Source organism: Pseudophryne corroboree, chromosome 8, assembly GCF_028390025.1.
Source record: "Pseudophryne corroboree isolate aPseCor3 chromosome 8, aPseCor3.hap2, whole genome shotgun sequence".
Taxonomy (NCBI): domain Eukaryota; kingdom Metazoa; phylum Chordata; class Amphibia; order Anura; family Myobatrachidae; genus Pseudophryne; species Pseudophryne corroboree.
Genome location: NC_086451.1, coordinates 393,419,760 through 393,440,004, shown reverse-complemented (window position 1 = coordinate 393,440,004; position 20,245 = coordinate 393,419,760). Strand labels below are relative to the sequence as shown.

General features: G+C 49.4%; 1 protein-coding gene across 1 annotated transcript in view; it reads left to right on the top strand.

Annotated features, from left to right (window-relative positions):
* Positions 1-15,177, top strand: part of LOC134949877 (uncharacterized) — a gene marked incomplete at its 3' end in the record, with an annotated part of 58,437 nt that extends 43,260 nt beyond the window's left edge. Inside the window, exons 3-4 of the mRNA XM_063938577.1 lie at positions 11,776-11,853; positions 13,774-15,177. Coding sequence (XP_063794647.1) covers positions 11,776-11,853; positions 13,774-15,177 — 1,482 coding nt within the window. The remainder of the gene's footprint in view (positions 1-11,775; positions 11,854-13,773) is intronic.
* Between the last annotated feature and the right edge of the window lie 5,068 nt (positions 15,178-20,245).

Here is a 20,245-nt window from a genome sequence, read left to right as displayed (position 1 = left end):
GCTTTCCCTATGGCACTCTGGAGTCAGCAATCCCTCCTAATGCTGACCCATCCATGCCTCTCAATACAATGCACAAAATGGAAAGCTGCTCAATCAGATTGTAATGTCACTCAGGTGCTAAAAGGGAGGGGTAATTCTGTGTAGGAAAAAACTATGTGTTCCCTAATGCACACCGAGTGAAAAATATTACTACATAATAGTCAGATAATACGGAGATCTTAGTTGCGTATATCTGCAGATATAGGGTTAAGCCCCCAGGTCGATCGACAAGGCTTCTCCATCACTGGGGGTCCCTAATACTAGGTATGGGTCCGGGGTGCAGGACCCCACGATGTCGGCACAGGTCGGCCACCCCAGGTCAGCACACAGGTGAGAATTAATAGGGGTTAATAAGAAGCACAGAAGTGCTATGTAAGTGGTGTGATTAAAATAATATATACAAAGTGATAGGGAAAATCATAAGTGTTAATAAAGTGTTAGGGTGTGCCGACCTGAAGCAGCCCAGCCACACCGACACAGGGGCCACCGCACCCCACACCCACCCCATAAATAATTACAAATATGTCTGGGTTAAATTCCCAGTGTAAGGCCACATGGTAATGGCTCCTACAGCATCTGAGAGCCAGCTTACCTGGGGATACCCCTGGCTTCCCCTATGGCACTCTGGAGTCAGCAATCCCTCCTAATGCTGACCCATCCATGCCTCTCAATACAATGCACAAAATGGAAAGCTGCTCAATCAGATTGTAATGTCACTCAGGTGCTAAAAGGGTGGGGTAATTCTGTGTAGGAAAAAACTATGTGTTCCCTAATGCACACCGAGTGAAAAATATTACTACATAATAGTCAGATAATACGGAGATCTTAGTTGCGTATATCGGAGAAGCCTTGTCGATCGGCCTGGGGGCTTAACCCTATATCTGCAGATATACGCAACTAAGATCTCCGTATTATCTGACTATTATGTAGTAATATTTTTCACTCGGTGTGCATTAGGGAACACATAGTTTTTTCATACACAGAATTACCCCTCCCTTTTAGCACCTGAGTGACATTACAATCTGATTGAGCAGCTTTCCATTTTGTGCATTGTATTGAGAGGCATGGATGGGTCAGCATTAGGAGGGATTGCTGACTCCAGAGTGCCATAGGGGAAGCCAGGGGTATCCCCAGGTAAGCTGGCTCTCAGATGCTGTAGGAGCCATTACCATGTGGCCTTACACTGGGAATTTAACCCAGACATATTTGTAATTATTTATGGGGTGGGTGTGGGGTGCGGTGGCCCCTGTGTCGGTGTGGCTGGGCTGCTTCAGGTCGGCACACCCTAACACTTTATTAACACTTATGATTTTCCCTATCACTTTGTATATATTATTTTAATCACACCACTTACATAGCACTTCTGTGCTTCTTATTAACCCCTATTAATTCTCACCTGTGTGCTGACCTGGGGTGGCCGACCTGTGCCGACATCGTGGGGTCCTGCACCCCGGACCCATACCTAGTATTAGGGACCCCCAGTGACGGAGAAGCCTTGTCGATCGGCCTGGGGGCTTAACCCTATATCTGCAGATATACGCAACTAAGATCTCCGTATTATCTGACTATTATGTAGTAATATTTTTCACTCGGTGTGCATTAGGGAACACATAGTTTTTTCCTACACAGAATTACCCCTCCCTTTTAGCACCTGAGTGACATTACAATCTGATTGAGCAGCTTTCCATTTTGTGCATTGTATTGAGAGGCATGGATGGGTCAGCATTAGGAGGGATTGCTGACTCCAGAGTGCCATAGGGGAAGCCAGGGGTATCCCCAGATAAGCTGGCTCTCAGATGCTGTAGGAGCCATTACCATGTGGCCTTACACTGGGAATTTAACCCAGACATATTTGTAATTATTTATGGGGTGGGTGTGGGGTGCGGTGGCCCCTGTGTCGGTGTGGCTGGGCTGCTTCAGGTCGGCACACCCTAACACTTTATTAACACTTATGATTTTCCCTATCACTTTGTATATATTATTTTAATCACACCACTTACATAGCACTTCTGTGCTTCTTATTAACCCCTATTAATTCTCACCTGTGTGCTGACCTGGGGTGGCCGACCTGTGCCGACATCGTGGGGTCCTGCACCCCGGACCCATACCTAGTATTAGGGACCCCCAGTGACGGAGAAGCCTTGTCGATCGGCCTGGGGGCTTAACCCTATATCTGCAGATATACGCAACTAAGATCTCTGTATTATCTGACTATTATGTAGTAATATTTTTCACTCGGTGTGCATTAGGGAACACATAGGTGCCACTCCTAGATGGGCCAGGTGTTTGTGCCGCCCACTTGGGTCGCTTAGCTTAGTCATCCAGCGACCTCTGTGCAAATTTTAGGACTAAAAATAATATTGTGAGGTGTGAGGTGTGAGGTATTCAGAATAGAGTGGAAATTATGGTTATTGAGGTTAATAATACTATAGGATCAAAATTACCCCCAAATTCTATGATTTAAGCTGTTTTTGACGGTTTTTCAGAAAAAAACACCCGAATCCAAAACGCACCCGAATCCGACAAATATTCGAAAGAGAGGTTTTGCCAAGACGCATCCGAATCCAAAACACGACCGCGGAACCGAATCCAAAACCAAAACACAAAACCCGAAAAATGTCCGGTGCACATCTCTAGTATAGATTAAGGCTGCAAGCATCTTTGTTGCTAAGTATGTTAGTGCAAAGTATGATTATATAATTTTTGAAGATATAAGGAGAGAAACAGAAGGACAGCAGACTATCTCCCCCACCTCCACAAAAGAACTGCAATCAACATACTACAGTGAGTTACCTAAACCACTACCAGCAATGCCTGCAGCCTGCACAGCCTGGACACTGAACTACCTGTCTGATTAAGTTTCAGCCCTACTGCTCTCACACATTGGCCCTCATTCCGAGTTGTTCGCTCGGTAAAAATCTTCGCATCGCAGCGATTTTCCGCTTAATGCGCATGCGCAATGTCCGCACTGCGACTGCGCCAAGTAAATTTGCTATGCAGTTAGGAATTTTACTCACGGCTTTTTCATCGTTCTGTTGATCGTAATGTGATTGACAGGAAATGGGTGTTACTGGGCAGAAACAGGACGTTTTATGGGCGTGTGGGAAAAAACGCTACCGTTTCCGGAAAAAACGCAGGAGTGGCTGGAGAAACGGGGGAGTGTCTGGGCGAACGCTGGGTGTGTTTGTGACGTCAAACCAGGAACGACAAGCACTGAACTGATCGCAGATGCCGAGTAAGTCTGGAGCTACTCTGAAACTGCTACGAGGTGTGTAATCGCAATATTGCGAATACATCGTTCGCAATTTTAAGATGCTAAGATTCACTCCCAGTAGGCGGCGGCTTAGCATGAGCAAATCTGCTAAAATTCACTTGCGAGCTAACAACTCGGAATGAGGGACATTGCTCACACTCCTCATTTACACAATCTACAACCACTGTGTATCAATCTCAGCCTTTCCGTTCCTTCCATTACTTCTTAAAATCCTGTTTGCACTGTCTTTTGCTTTCACTACACCACACCTTCTCTTTGTTCATTCTATATTGCACCCACACCATTCTATTCCTCTGAACAACACTACTGTACTGAACTATGGCTCCTCAATCCTGTCACATACCAATCCTCACTGCCAGGTCTCACCCCCCAAATTCCAAATCACTCACATACACTCAGAACCCAGACAACATTATCCCTATCTCTCCTGTACCCTCCCTTCCTTTCTCCTGTGCACTCTGGAATGCTAGATCAATCTGCAACAAGCTGCCAACTATCCACGACCTCTTCATCTCCCACTCTTTTAACCTTCTCATCACTGAAACCTGGCTCTCCTCCACTGACACCACCTCCCCTGCTGCCCTCTCCTATGGAGGCTTCTCCTTCACCCACACGGTCAGACCTGATGGCCGCCAGGGTGGAGGCGTGGGCATCCTTCTATCCCCAAACTGCACCTTTCGTGTCATCCCACCTGAGCCCTCCCTCACCTTCTCCACCTTTGAGGTCCACACTATCCGCCTCTTCTACCCCATTCACCTCCTTGTGGCAGTGATCTACCGCCCCCCTGGCCACTGTTCACCTTTCCTTGACAACTTTGCTGCCTGGCTTCCCCACTTTCTCTCCTCCGACCTCCCCTCTGTCATCCTCGGTGACTTTAACATCCCTATTGACATCACTAATGCTGCTTCCACTAATCTTCTCGCCCTTTCCACCTCCTTTGGACTTTCTCAATGGACCTCCACCCCTACTCACAATCTCGGCCACTCCCTCGACCTTGTCTTCACCCACCGATGTGATCTCTCTGATTTCTCAAACTCTTCCTTCCCTCTCTGACCACCATCTGTTTTCTTTCACCCTCTCATCCTCCTTCCTCCTCTCCACGCCCAGACCCACTACCACCAGATGCAATCTCGGGTCTCTTAACCCCACATTCATGTCCTCCATCGAGACTTTCCTCACTCCTCTTTCCACTATAACTTGTCCCAACCAGGCAGCATCCTTCTATAACTCTTCACTAACCACTGCTCTCGACTCTGTGGCCCCTCTCTCCTCTGTCCCCCTCCGCCGCTCCAAACACCAACCCTGGCACACCACACTAACACGTTTCTTACAAAAATGCTCACGCTCCGTTGAATGCTCCTGGAGGAAATCTCACTCTCTGCCGGACTTCCTCCATTTCAAGTTTATTCTCTCCTCCTACAGCTCTGCTCTTTCCCTCGCCAAGCAATCCTTTTTCCAAGCACTCATCTTTTCTCAGTCCTCCTGTCCATGCCATCACTTTGAAACTTTCAACACTCTCCTTCGCCCCCCTCCTCCTCCTCCCCTCCCATGCTCCCTCACTGCCACTGACTTTGCCTCCTTCTTCATCTCCAAAATTGAGGACATTTAATACGACATCTCCCGCCGTCACCCCTCTGCTACCCCCCTGCCCCCATCATCCCTCCCCTCCATCTATCCCACCCTGTCCTCCTTCTGTCCCACTTCAGAAAAGGAAGTCCACTCCCTCATCTAATCCTCCCCCCTCCACCTGCCCCCTGGACCCCCTTCCCTCCTGTCTTCTCCGCTCCCTCTCCCCCACTGCCTGCTCCCACCTTGCTCACCTCTTTAACCTGTCCCTCTCTACTGGCATCTTCCCCTCACCATACAAACATGCTCTGGACTCACCTATTCTCAAAAAACCCAACCTCGACCCCTCATCACCCACTAACTACCGCCACAGCTCTCTTCTCCCTTTCGCCTCCAAATTACTTGAATGACTGGCCTATAGCCGTCTCACAAGCTACCTCTCTGACAACTCCATCCTCGATCCACTACAATCTGGCTTCGCCCACTCCACTCCACTGAGACTGCCCTGGTGAAAGTCACCAATGACCTGCTTTCGGCCAAATCCAGAGGCCACTTCTCTCTGCTCATCCTTCTGGACCTCTCTGTTGCCTTTGACACCATAGATCATTCTCTCCTTCTTCGCACACTCCAAAACGTTGGCCTCTCTAGCACTATCCTTGACTGGTTTTCTTCTTACCTCACTAACTGCTCCTTCTCTGTGTCTGCCTCCAGCACCACCTCACACCCTTCCATCCTTCCTGTTGGTGTCCCTCAGGGTTCTGTCTTTGGCCCCCTTCTATTCTCCTGTACACCTCTTCCCTGGGTGCGCTCATTAACTCCTTTGGCCTTCAATACCACCTCTATGCTGATGACACACAACTCTACCTCTCCTCTCCTCTCCTCTCCTGATCTGTCCCCCTCTGTCCTCACTCAAGTTTCCAGCTGCTACTCCGCAATCTCCTCCTGGATGTCTGAGTGCTCTCTGAAGCTCAACATGGACAAAACTGAACTCATCATCTTCCCGCCATCCAGAGCAACACCCCCAACCAATATCTCTATTATTGTTGACAACACCACCATCTCCCCTGTTCCCCAACTCCGCTGCTTGGGCATCACTCTTGACTCTTCCCTCTCCTTTGCTCCCCACATCCAAGCTCTGGCACAATCCTGTCGGTTCCAGCTACGCAACATTGCTTGTATTAGGCCATTTCTCTCCCAGAGAGCAACTAAACTTATCATCCACTCACTGGTCATCTCACGACTCGACTACTGCAATCTTCTCCTCACTGGCCTCGCCTGCTCCCATCTTGCTCCCCTCCAATCTGTCCTGAACTCCGCAGCTAGGCTTATCTTCCTCTCCCGCTGCGCCACATCTGCCACTCCCCTTCGACAAAATCTACACTGGCTACCATTCCCCTACAGAATCCTCTTCAAACTCCTCACCCTCACATACAAGGCCATCTCTAATTCCACTGCTCCCTACATCTCCAACCTCCTCTCCCTTCATACGCCATCCCGCCCTCTGCGGTCGACCAATGACCGTCACCTCTCCACCGCCCTGGTCACTGCTTCCCATGCTCCTGTTCAAGACTATGCCTGTGCTGCAGCCCCTTCAGTGGAACGCACTACCCCATTCCATTAGACTCTCCCCAACCTTGCAAAGCTTCAAACGTGCACTAAAAACCCACCTATTCATCAAAGCATACCCTCCCGATGCATAACCCAGTCCTAAGGCCGCGCCTCCATCCCCCTGCCTCATGCCGTGAACATATCAGCTTTGCTTGCATACTTCCATCAGGCTACCTCCCGCTTGCTTGCACCTCTTGTCATCTGTCTGTCGACCCTTCCCACTAGATTGTTAGCTCTTCAGAGCAGGGCCCTCTTTCCTCTTGTTATCTAAGCCCTCGTCTCAACTAGTGATGAGCGGGTTCGGATCCTCGGGATCCGAACCCGCCCGAACTTCACCCTTTTTTGCACGGGTCTGAGCAGACTCGGATCCTCTCGCCTTGCTCGGTTAACCCGAGCGCGCCCGAACGTCATCATCCCGCGGTCGGATTCTCGTGAGATTCGGATTCTATATAAAGCCACGCGTCTCCGCCATTTTTCACTCGTGCATTGGAGATGATCGTGAGAGGACGTGGCTGGCATCCTCTCAGTTTCTATGTTCATTGGGCTGCAAATTGTGCTGCAAATATCTGTGCTCAGTGTGCTGCAAATATCTGTGCTCAGTGTGCTGCAAGTGCAAATATCTACGTTCTCTGCCTGAAAAACGCTCCATATCTGACTGTGCTCAGTGTGCTGCAAATATCTGTGCTCAGTGTGCTAATTGCTTTATTGTGGGGACTGGGGACCAGCAGTATTATATAGGGGGAGTACAGTGCAGAGTTTTGCTGACCAGTGACCAGTGACCACCAGTATTATACGTTCTCTGCCTGAAAAACGCTCCATATCTGTGCTCAGTGTGCTGCAAATATCTGTGCTCACACTGCTTTATTGTGGGGACTGGGGACCACCAGTATTATATAGGAGGAGTACAGTGCAGAGTTTTGCTGACCAGTGACCAGTGACCACCAGTATTATACGTTCTCTGCCTGAAAAATGCTCCATATCTGTGTTGCATTGTAGTATATATAGTAGGAGTACAGTGCATAATTTTGCTGACCACCAGTATATAATATATAGCAGTACGGTACAGTAGGCCACTGCTCTACCTACCTCTGTGTCGTCAAGTATACTATCCATCCATACCTGTGGTGCATTTCAGTTTTGCACAGTTTGCTGACCACCAGTATATAATATATAGCAGTACGGTACAGAAGGCCACTGCTCTACCTACCTCTGTGTCGTCAAGTATACTATCCATCCATACCTGTGGTGCATTTAAGTTGTGCGCAGTATATATATATAGTAGTAGGACAGTGCATTGCCACTCCTAGATGGGCCAGGTGTTTGTGTCGGCCACTTGGGTCGCTTAGCTTAGTCACACAGCTACCTCATTGCACCTCTTTTTTTCTTTGCATCATGTGCTGTTTGGGGACTATTTTTTAAATCTGCCATCCTGTCTGACACTGCAGTGCCACTCCTAGATGGGCCAGGTGTTTGTGTCAGCCACTTGGGTCGCTTAGCTTAGTCACACAGCTACCTCATTGCGCCTCTTTTTTTCTTTGCACCATGTGCTGTTTGGGGACTATTTTTTTAAGTGCCATCCTGTCTGACACTGCAGTGCCACTCCTAGATGGGCCAGGTGTTTGTGTCGGCCACTTGGGTCGCTTTGCTTAGTCGCACAGCTACCTCATTGCGCCTCTTTTTTCTTTGCATCATGTGCTGTTTGGGGACTATTTTTTTGAAGTGCCATCCTGTCTGACACTGCAGTGCCACTCCTAGATGGGCCAGGTGTTTGTGTCGGCCACTTGGGTCGCTTAGCTTAGCCATCCAGCGACCTCGGTGCAAATTTTAGGACTAAAAATAATATTGTGAGGTGTTCAGAATAGACTGGAAATGAGTGGAAATTATGGTTATTGAGGTTAATAATACTATGGGATCAAAATTACCCCAAAATTCTATGATTTAAGCTGTTTTTGAGGGGTTTTTGTAAAAAAACACCGGAATCCAAAACACACCCGAATCCGACAAAAAATTTTCAGGGAGGTTTTGCCAAAACGCGTCCGAATCCAAAACACGGCCGCGGAACCGAATCCAAAACCAAAACCCGAAAAATTTCCGGTGCACATCACTAGTCTCAACACATTTCACTCGCAGCTCTCACCTACTCAACAACCATCTTTACCCGCTTTTTCTCCTGCTGGTAAAGGCTCATCTCCATCTATGGCCGCCAGCCCCTAGTAGTAGGATGATCACTCCCTCAATACTTACATCTTAGCTGTATTATGTCTTGAGAATGTGTGGTGCTCTATGTTACCTGTACTCTATTTCTGTTATTTATTTACTGTAATGCTAAGTTTTGTCTCCCTGTACTGTCCTTTGTACAGCGCTGCGAAACACTTGTGGCGCCTTATAAATAAAATGTAATAATAATAATAATTTATTGACCGATAGTGCAAAGCTTGGTACACACTATGCGATATTAGAAACAATTTTCACCCTTTTGAGCGATATCTATTGTAATATCGCCCAGTGTGTACACACTGTATCGTTAGTGAGGTGCACTGTGGCAGGTCGGTAACGAAATGGTTGTCATCTGTGCATGCAAGTCAATTTTGGCTATGTCGGCCAAAACAGCATTTTAGGGCCTGCGCCGGGGTGACGTCACTGAACAATATCATTAGCGATATCTTTCAGCGTATACACACTATGGGGGTCATACAGACATGGCCCCATTAGCGGCACGCAGCACAGTTTGCCAATGGCAGCAAACTGAGCATGTGCAGAGGCCACACAGTGGCTGCATGGACACACACATAGCGGCCGCATCCCCATGCGCTGCCAGGGGTCAACCTTAGTTCCAATGCATTCTCAGTTAGATTGCGTACACATCGGAAGGCAGCCTATCACATGCTGGGCAGCCTTGCCCTGTACTGGGCGGCCCCCAGCATGTGCAGAGATGAACGCAGATCTGGCTGCGTATGCACCCATTTGCATTCATCTCTGAACAACCCCCAATATTGGCTGCCCGGGAGGGTAGGTAAAACACTATTCAATATTGGAGCGTATGGCTTAGTGTGTACCCAGCTTAAAACTTCTCATCAGTCTGATCCTTTCTGCAATTCAGGTTCCCAGGCTACTGAGCCACACAAAAATTACTTCCTTACTGTAATCAACCACTGGTTACTTTATTCATTACGGATTCTATGATAAAAGGTTATGAAATATACCATTCCTACATTGATAACAACAAACTTTACAACACTATTATTGCAGGAATCAAAATTAATAAAATATATTATGCAAAATGTAACAAAAAAAAGGGTCTGATGAGTAATTGTGCTAAATGTAACTTATTTTATGACAGAAAACTGCTTAAGTAAAAATAACTTATACACTATTACAGTATAGGCAGTTTCTTAGCTCAGCATATAGCACTAGATGTCTGTGTTTCAGTTAACACGGTTATAGGCTAATACATTATATTGATGATAATGATTGGTGTTTTAATATAGTTTAAAAAAATAAAAAAATAAATAAAATTTCCCCATTCGCTTCCAAAGCGTTGCTAGCGCCTAGGATAAGCCCACCCTGTCATAGTCCAGAGCTGGTAGAGGCTTTTTTTGGGAGGACCCTATGCTGTTTACACCTCCTCTGCACCTCCCGAAAAAAGCAACTACCAGCACTAGGCTATGACAGGGTGGGCTGCGTAAAGAACAGCTGGAAATCTCACAGTGTGGGGTTTTCTTGTGTGATACCCTGAAACTGCAGCCCAAATCAACTGTGGCACTACAGGTGCCAGCATGACTTTAAAAAAAGTAAAATGTTTGCTGGAGTTGCATAGCACTGTGCCAGCAGCCTACAGCTTGCAGCACAGAAGGAGTTAACAGCACAGCTCATAGCAATACAGATCAGTCTGCAAAATGCAAAGTGCATGACTCACCCATTTGCAGACTAAGAGCGGGAAATCCCAGATAGAATGTGTTCCTGGGAATGCAAAGTTATAAAAAAGGTTGTCCTGCAGCAGCCTGCAGAACAGTGAGCTGAGGAGAGTGAGCAAGCAGTGAGGAGACTGAGAGAACAGTGAGCTGAGGAGATCGGGGCAGAGGCGGGAAGACGGAGAGAGAGAGGACCGCGGTGTGAGGGGAACGAAGAGAGCGCGCCCACCCGCTGGAATCGCTGCTGCCTGCCACGGCCGGAGAGAAGGAACAACACCGCCGCGTGGACAAGAGAGGGAAGTGGCTCAGGTCACGGAGGCTTCCTGACACCTGCCCAACATCAAAGACGCCGCGGCACAAGGGCTCGAGATCCGGAAGGGGGGAGATCGCGTGGGAAGAGGATTCCCCTAATAACAATCATACGGGAGAGGCTGCAGTGATTGGGAGCACGGCTGCAGACAGCAGGAGCAACGAATATACCGCAGGTACTCTCACTTATCCCCAATATCCAAGCTATCCGGGTTACAGGAACCCCAAGTACAGAAGTACTGTACCTGGGTCTTCATAGATGTTTCCACGTAAAGTAGAGGGTTATCATTAACTGCCGCCTGTCAGAAAGGGGGACGCCCCTAACCCTAAACAGCTCCGTCAAAGACTCTCCCTATGTAATAGCGCCTCCTAACGGGTCCATGTTATGACCTTCACACTTATACGACACCCGGTTGTTACAACACAGTTCAACAAAAGGTAACAGGACTGTGCAAACCCCTGTTCTTACTGTGCAAGCCAGAACTGGTCTGTTTACTAGTTTATATCACTGGATGATAACTGACTTACCTTTCTGTGGATACAAATGCGGTTGGTACCGTGAGACATTACTGCTGTTCTGTATTATGGAGAAAGTGGTTTTGCATGCCTGTTTACAACTGTTTCCCTTGCGTCCACTGACGCCTCCTTAGAAGTCCTCTGTTTCAGTATAAGCAGTCTATTAGAGAGACATTGGCTGCAAACGCCCCCCTCGTGGACAGTTTAGTGAAGGCTCCCGCGTTACTGCCAGGACATACTTTACCCTAATAGGACATTATTCTCCAAATGATTGGTAGTACGGGTGAAGTATTTGATTGTTTGATTTGGTCAAAGTTATACCTTCGAGGTGTTAAAACTGTGAATGCTGTTATAAGACAGGGAAAGACTCAGGATATTGTAATAATGTTCAACCTATGCAACTGTGTTTAATGAAAATTGAGTTACAGCGGTGACTGATATCGTCAGTGCAATAAATGGTTGTCACCGTCTCCATGTGTCGTGGTCCTTGAGCACATTGGGTTTGGGTTGCCCTTCCGGGGTTCTCCTGGTCTTTCTGCCCCCGCCTTACAGGTGAGGAGAAGAATAGACGCTGGCCAAGACATTGTTGAAGAGCGGATACGGCCGATTACGAGACCGACAGAGTTTCAGGTACGAACCCTTTTATAGAGATATTACACTTGGCGTCCGCGAACAGGATCGTTTCAAGATGTCGAACCCAGATGTTCCGGAGTCGTCCTCGGCACAGGGACAACCACCAGCGGCACCCGGAAATCCGACAGGGACAACGGCATCACCGATCACCATGCCATATTACTTTGGGGCCTCATGGTTGCCGACATATGCAGGAAAACAAGTTCCTGGCTCAAGTACTTTCAAGGCATTCAAAGACAAAATGCTCTCCTTGTTCCGCCTATATACGCTCACAGAAGAACAAAAAGTAGAGATCCTGAAGGGGCAATTAACCGGCCCAGCACTGAGGGAGGTAGAAGCATGGGAGGATACGGAGAAGAAGAGTGCAGATTGTATACTCCTGAAGTTGAGGAACATATTTGAATGCAGAACGGTAGCAGAACTAAAGAGCCGTCTGTACGCAAGAAAGCAACGACCAGGCGAATCTCTACGGGAGTTTGCACTAGGCCTACAGGAAGCCTTGAGGGCTGTATGAACACTAGATTCACTGGATGCCGGACTGACCGATGACACCCTAATTAATTTATTTATGGAAGGAGCACAAGGTGAAGCGATTCGGTCACAATTACGAATGTGGAAACGCCAAAAACCGGACAGTTCCTTCTCTGCATTTAAAGAAGATGTTCTACAGATCTTAGGAATGAATCAGGGCAACGAGGCTGAAGACGACGAGGCACCAAGGAAAGTGGACGAAGAAAGCCTCCAGAGCATCCCTTCGTACAAGAATGTAGACACCACTACCCGAGCGGGGGCAGTCCTTCAGCAGGCTCAGGCCCCAACAGGGCCAGACCCTATCGAAACCCTTAACCGACAGATGTCAGAAGTGACGCTCAGCCTGTCTCGGATGAGCCAGAAGCTGGAAGAACTCGGCAAAGAACCAAGAAGAAGCCGACGCAGAGAAGGGCGTCAAGAACGCGGTGGAAGACGCCACCCTCGATGGGAGGTCACGAGGGAGTCAGGCCGAAGGCCTACCGATCGGTTTGACCCACAGGGTCGACCGATTTGTAGGGGATGTCACCAGAGCGGACACATCGAACGGAACTGCCCACTTGACCCTTTAAACGGGGGGACCCCGAGGCGAGGGACCGACCCTCGGGAGGAGAACCACTGACAGGTCCGCCATCGCGGGATTGGTGGCCCCAGTATGTAGGAGAGTGCCCTCACCTGAACATCCGCATCAATGGGATCGAAATACCAGCTCTCTTAGATACGGGCTCACAAGTCTCTACAATCCGATTCACGGAGTTCCTCCAACACTGGGACGAAGCTACCATTGTGTCCCCACCCACTACATGGCTCCACTTGCTAGCCAGCAATGGACAACCCATCGCCTTCCAAGGCTACTGGGAAGCCGACGTGGAAGTAGGAAACACCGCCTTGACCCGCCAAGGATACCTCATCACCACTGCGCCCAACGCACACTTGCCACCCGTGATCCTAGGCATGAACATTCTGCGAAACTGTCCAGAGGAACTAGTAGAAGCCCTGCGACACGAGATGAAGACCGCGACCCCTAAGGAGCGAAAGGCCCTGCAACAGACCGTCAAAGTACTAGAGGGCCGAAGGAAATTCATTAATGGTCAGGGTGAGATTGGAAAAGCCCGAATCACCGACCGTCAACCTGTTCTGTTGAAACCGAATTCGGAGCAAGTGGTGTGGTGCAAAACGAGAATTGGTCCGGGGGGAAGAAACTACGAGGCTCTGGTGGAACCCTGTGACCGGGACGGACAACAGCCGTTCGCTGTGGCGAGGACACTAGCCAAGGTGGTACACGGGAGGGTACCAGTCCGTCTTCTGAACCCACATTCGTATGCCATCAGACTCTACAAGTATTGTCCGGTGGCGAAGGTCAGTTGGATCGACTTCCAAGACATCGTGAGACAGGGGGTAACCATGGCTCAATCAGGAGCGGCAGACGGCGAAAAGTCGGCGGCTGAGGAAGAACCCCCATGGTGGGCCGAGATCCAGATTGGCGATGTTGACACCCCCACTGACCAAAGAGATGGAATATTACAGCTGGTGCGACGCAACGTTGCTGCATTCAGCCAACACCCTTCGGATTTTGGTCAAGCGGATGAAGTGTATCATCACATTCCCACCGGGACAACCCCTCCTATCAAGGAACGCCACCGGCCCCTCCCCCCAACTATGTACCAGCCAGTGAGGAACATGATTGCAGAAATGAAAGAGGCTGGAGTCATCCGCGAAAGCCACAGCCCATGGGCCGCTCCACTGGTGATAGTGAAGAAGAAGGACGGTAGCCTGCGCTTCTGCGTAGATTATCGCAGGCTCAATGCTGCAACTCACAAGGACGCCTATCCGCTTCCCCGAATCGAAGAATCTCTGACAGCCTTGAAGACGGCGGCGTATTTCTCCACACTGGACCTCACCAGCGGCTACTGGCAGGTCCAAATGGCCCCTGAAGACATTGAGAAGACGGCCTTCACTACGCCAATGGGCTTATTCGAATTCTTAAGGATGCCATTTGGACTCTGCAACGCCCCGGCCACCTTCCAACGTGTCATGGAGCATTGTCTCGGACACCGCAACTTCGAGATGGTCCTGCTGTACCTCGACGATGTGATAATCTTCTCCAGAAACTACGAGGACCATCTGCGACATTTGGAAGAAGTGTTCCAACAGTTGATCCACTGCGGCCTGAAGCCTAAACCAAGCAAATGTCACCTGCTCAAGCCCAAGGTCCAGTATCTGGGGCATGTCGTCAGCGCTGAGGGCGTGATGCCCGATCCGGAGAAGATCAGAGTCATTCAGGACTGGCCAGTCCCCAAGACCGTCAGAGATGTCCGAAGCTATTTGGGATTTGTGGGGTACTATCGACGCTTCATTGAACAATTTGCCGCAGTGGCAGCCCCGTTGCACGAATTACTCAGAGGCCAATCGGGTCATGAGCGAAGAGGGTCGTCCCTGGTATGTTGGGGAGAGGAACAGCAGCGAGCCTTTCATCGGTTGAAGACATCCTTAATCGAAGCCCCGTTGTTGGCCTATCCCGATAATGAACAACCATTTCAAGTTTACACAGACACTAGTCACCGGGGTTTAGGGGCCGTACTCTCCCAGGTGCAGGACGGGCGGGAAAGAGTGATTGCATACGCCAGCCGGGGCCTCCGCAAGACCGAGCGTAACTGTGAGAATTACAGCGCATTTAAGCTAGAGTTACTCGCCCTCATCTGGGCCGTCACCGAGAAGTTTAAACACTATCTGGCCGCCACGCCGTTCGTCATCATGACGGACAATAACCCGCTGGCACATCTGTCCACTGCTAAGCTCGGAGCCCTGGAACAGAGATGGGTATCCCGATTAGCAAATTTCCAGTACACCGTATCCTGCCGAAGTGGGAAGTCCAACGGGAACGCCGATGCCCTCTCCCGATTACCCACTGTGGACATTATAGAGGAAGATAGAGATGTGGATGAGGATGTCGAAACCCCGGTGTTTAAAGTCTCTCGAAAGGGACGAACGGTCACGTCAGACCCCCTATCCGTCACCGGACCTCCACGAGGGGAGAATGCCCTACTGGATGCTCCCACAGTCGACTGGCGCGAGAAGCAGCGGAAGAATCCAGTGCTGAGGGAACTTGTGGCCTTGTTGCACCAGCGGCGCCCATTGACCCGGGCCCAACGGGATAAAGCCGACCCGGAATTGATAAAGTTACTACGGCATAGGGACCGCATTCACTTGGATGAGGGGATCCTAGTGCGTACCAGCATAGATCCAAGTACCCACCAACCAGTCACTCAGGTGGTTGTATCCAAAGATCAAGCTGCTCTTCTGCTCACGGCCTACCATGACAAGTCCGGGCACTTCGGCACACAAAAGACTGAAGCTATCCTATGCACACGGTATTTCTGGGTGGGCATGCGAGAAGATGTAGAAAGATGGTGCCGCGACTGTGTTCCATGCACAAGGAAAAGGCAGGCCGACATTACCCAAAAGGATCCTCTGCATCCTATTAAGAGTCAACATCCACTGCAAATTGTTGCCCTGGACCACGTGAAATTGGAGCCGAGCACCAATGGATATCTGTATGCCCTTACAATAACGGACCATTACAGTAAATTCCTAGTAGCCGTCCCGGCTAAAGACCTCACTGCAAAAACCACTGCTGAACTGTTTTCGAAGCACTTTGCCAGGCCCTATGGGTATCCAGACTGCATCTTGACCGACCAAGGCCCTGCCTTTGAGTCGCAGTTGTTTCACGAACTGTGTTCCTACTACGGCTGTCGGAAAGCTCGGACCACAGCCTATCACCCACAGGGGAATGGATTGTGCGAAAGAGCTAACCAGACCCTCATCGGGATGCTCCGGAGCCTGGTGGCAGAAGATCGCACCAAGTGGCCGACCGTACTCCCCGAATTAACCTATCTTTACAACAACACTGAACATTGCTCTACCGGCTTCACACCGTACTATCTCATGTTCGGCCGACGAGGCAAATTACCCCAGGACCTGGAATTGGCCCCTGCTGTGGTCCCTCCCATCGACCCAAAGATCGACTGGGTCCGTGAGCACCAGCGGAGGATAGAAGCTGCCAGAGAAATTGTAATAAAAAGAATTGAGCATGCCCAGCAGCGCCAAGAGATGAACTACAATGCCCACATCCGACCGGAGGCACTGAAGACTGGGGACCTTGTCTGGAAGAAACGGAATCACCGTACCAGCAAGCTTGACGCTATGTGGGAAAGTTGCCCGTACGTCGTGATCAGTGTTCCTGAGGGCGACCGACACACCTACAAGATCCTAAAGGGCCCGGAAGGTCCAGTCAGCGTGGTACCAAGGGACCAACTCAAGCTCAGCACCGTAGAGTTACCAATTAGAAGCGCAGATCCACCTGTGGCAGAGGGACGGGAGACCCTAGGGGGCATACCCTTACACGATCCCATGGAGCTCTTAGTGTTTATGGGTGGACTACCACCACCACCGCATTCAGCCCCACCCATAACGCCAAACATTTTACTTTTTTTAAAGTCATGCTGGCACCTGTAGTGCCACAGTTGATTTGGGCTGCAGTTTCAGGGTATCACATGCACCCCAGCTAAAATCTTGCGTGTCCTCACGCCTATGGCAGCAGGCCAAAGTCTCTAATATAAATCTCAATTTAAGCATAACAATAAACAGGTGTAAACAAATCGGATATAAGTATACAGTGGAAACGGTTAACAGTTTACTCCCTATACCTTAAAGGCGGGACGCCCTGGGTGCTGCGTCCCGACCTTCTGGTCTCAACCCCAGGGATGTCGCTCTCGTCAGGAGCGGTAATTAGGCTAGGCCGATCCTGGTCTTCAACAGGCCCATTGAACACCGGGTTCAATGGGCCTGTTGAAGACCAGGATCGGCCTAGCCTAATTACCGCTCCTGACGAGAGCGACATCCCTGGGGTTGAGACCAGAAGGTCGGGACGCAGCACCCAGGGCGTCCCGCCTTTAAGGTATAGGGAGTAAACTGTTAACCGTTTCCACTGTATACTTATATCCGATTTGTTTACACCTGTTTATTGTTATGCTTAAATTGAGATTTATATTAGAGACTTTGGCCTGCTGCCATAGGCGTGAGGACACGCAAGATTTTAGCTGGGGTGCATGTGATACCCTGAAACTGCAGCCCAAATCAACTGTGGCACTACAGGTGCCAGCATGACTTTAAAAAAAGTAAAATGTTTGCTGGAGTTGCATAGCACTGTGCCAGCAGCCTACAGCTGGCAGCACAGAAGGAGTTAACAGCACAGCTCATAGCAATACAGATCAGTCTGCAAAATGCAAAGTGCATGACTCACCAATTTGCAGACTAAGAGCGGGAAATCCCAGATAGAATGTGTTCCTGGGAATGCAAAGTTATAAAAAGGTTGTCCTGCAGCAGCCTGCAGAACAGTGAGCTGAGGAGAGTGAGCAAGCAGTGAGGAGACTGAGAGAACAGTGAGCTGAGGAGATCGGGGCAGAGGCGGGAAGACGGAGAGAGAGAGGACCGCGGTGTGAGGGGAACGAAGAGAGCACGCCCACCCGCTGGAATCGCTGCTGCCTGCCACGGCCGGAGAGAAGGAACAACACCGCCGCGTGGACAAGAGAGGGAGGTGGCTCAGGTCACGGAGGCTTCCTGACACCTGCCCAACATCAAAGACGCCGCGGCACAAGGGCTCGAGATCCGGAAGGGGGGAGATCGCGTGGGAAGAGGATTCCCCTAATAACAGTCATACGGGAGAGGCTGCAGTGATTGGGAGCATGGCTGCAGACAGCAGGAGCAACGAATATACGGCAGGTACTCTCACTTATCCCCAATATCCCAGCTATCCGGGTTACAGGAACCCCAAGTACAGAAGTACTGTACCTGGGTCTTCATAGATGTTTCCACGTAAAGTAGAGGGTTATCATTAACTGCCGCCTGTCAGAAAGGGGGACGCCCCTAACCCTAAACAGCTCCGTCAAAGACTCTCCCTATGTAATAGCGCCTCCTAACGGGTCCATGTTATGACCTTCACACTTATACTGCACCCGGTTGTTACAACACAGTTCAACAAAAGGTAACAGGACTGTGCAAACCCCTGTTCTTACTGTGCAAGCCAGAACTGGTCTGTTTACTAGTTTATATCACTGGATGATAACTGACTTACCTTTCTGTGGATACAAATGCGGTTGGTACCGTGAGACATTACTGCTGTTCTGTATTATGGAGAAAGTGGTTTTGCATGCCTGTTTACAACTGTTTACCTTGCGTCCACTGACGCCTCCTTAGAAGTCCTCTGTTTCAGTATAAGCAGTCTATTAGAGAGACATTGGCTGCAAACGCCCCCCTCGTGGACAGTTTAGGGAAGGCTCCCGCGTTACTGCCAGGACATACTTTACCCTAATAGGACATTATTCTCCAAATGATTGGTAGTACGGGTGAAGTATTTGATTGTTTGATTTGGTCAAAGTTATACCTTCGAGGTGTTAAAACTGTGAATGCTGTTATAAGACAGGGAAAGACTCAGGATATTGTAATAATGTTCAACCTATGCAACTGTGTTTAATGAAAATTGAGTTACAGCGGTGACTGATATCGTCAGTGCAATAAATGGTTGTCACCGTCTCCATGTGTCGTGGTCCTTGAGCACATTGGGTTTGGGTTGCCCTTCCGGGGTTCTCAAGGTCCTTCTGCCCCAGCCTTACAGGTGAGGAGAAGAATAGACGCTGGCCAAGACATCGTTGAAGAGCGGATACGGCCGATTACGAGACCGACAGAGTTTCAGGTACGAACCCTTTTATAGAGATATTACACTTGCCCGAATGTTCACCAACCATAGCTTGTTCCGCATGGGAATGAATTTCCAAGGGAAATCAGGGACAAAAAAGGCAGGCCATATCCTAGGAGAAAATAGACCTTTTCTGAAGCATTAAGGGGTAGGCATATGGTAATACAATGGTTAAAAATAAGAAAAATGATTTGCTGGTGAGCTACAGGTCTCAGCAAGCCCTGTCATATCTGGTTTTCAGACAGGTGTAGAACTAGTGCTGGGATTTCACTGTAGTTTCATTTTATAACATACTGTATGCTCATAAATATATACATTATTAAACTTAGGTAATATCGAATAAGACTAAGATTTATAGTATTAATCAAAAGTTTACTAAATAGAAAAGAAAATACAGCGTGAGGCAAAAAAATAAACTTAAAGATTAACAAAGAAGGCATGGTACTGTAAATGCTATTCAAAATTGTGGTACAGTACGTGATGTAAAAGTGGAATACGGTTTCACATACCTCCCAACTGTCCCGATTTTCGTGGGACAGTCCCGTTTTTTAGGGACTGTCCCGCTGTCCCACCCGTGGGCCGCAGTGTCCCGCGGTGGGGGGGCAGTTGGGAGGCTCTGTCTCTCGCTGCCCTGCTTAGCAGAGCAGCGGTGAATAGACGCTGTGCGCATGCGCACAGCGTCTATTCAGTGCAGACAGAGGGAGAGAGGGCATGCCAGCAGCTCACAGAGCACTGGGCATGCCCCCTCAGTGATGAAAATGGGTGTGTGGCTCGCGATCGCGGTCCTCCTGTGAAGCCACGCCCCTTTTTGCAGGCCAAGCCCCATTTTCGGGAGCGAGCGCGGCTTTGCTGCGCGTGTGTCCCTCTTTGTAAGTAAGAAAAGTTGGGAGGTATGGGTTCAGTATGTGTGACTGGCGGACAGGATGCCAGCGGTCACAATACCAACTCCGGCATCCCAATCTTTAAAATCCTGACAGGTGCGAGGTAAATATGCTATTTCCTCTCCCCTACCCACTAACCCTCCCTTCCCGCAGCCTAACCCTAATCTTCCACCTTGGTGCCTAACCCTAACCCCCCCCGGGTGGTGTCTAAACTTAACCCCCCCAT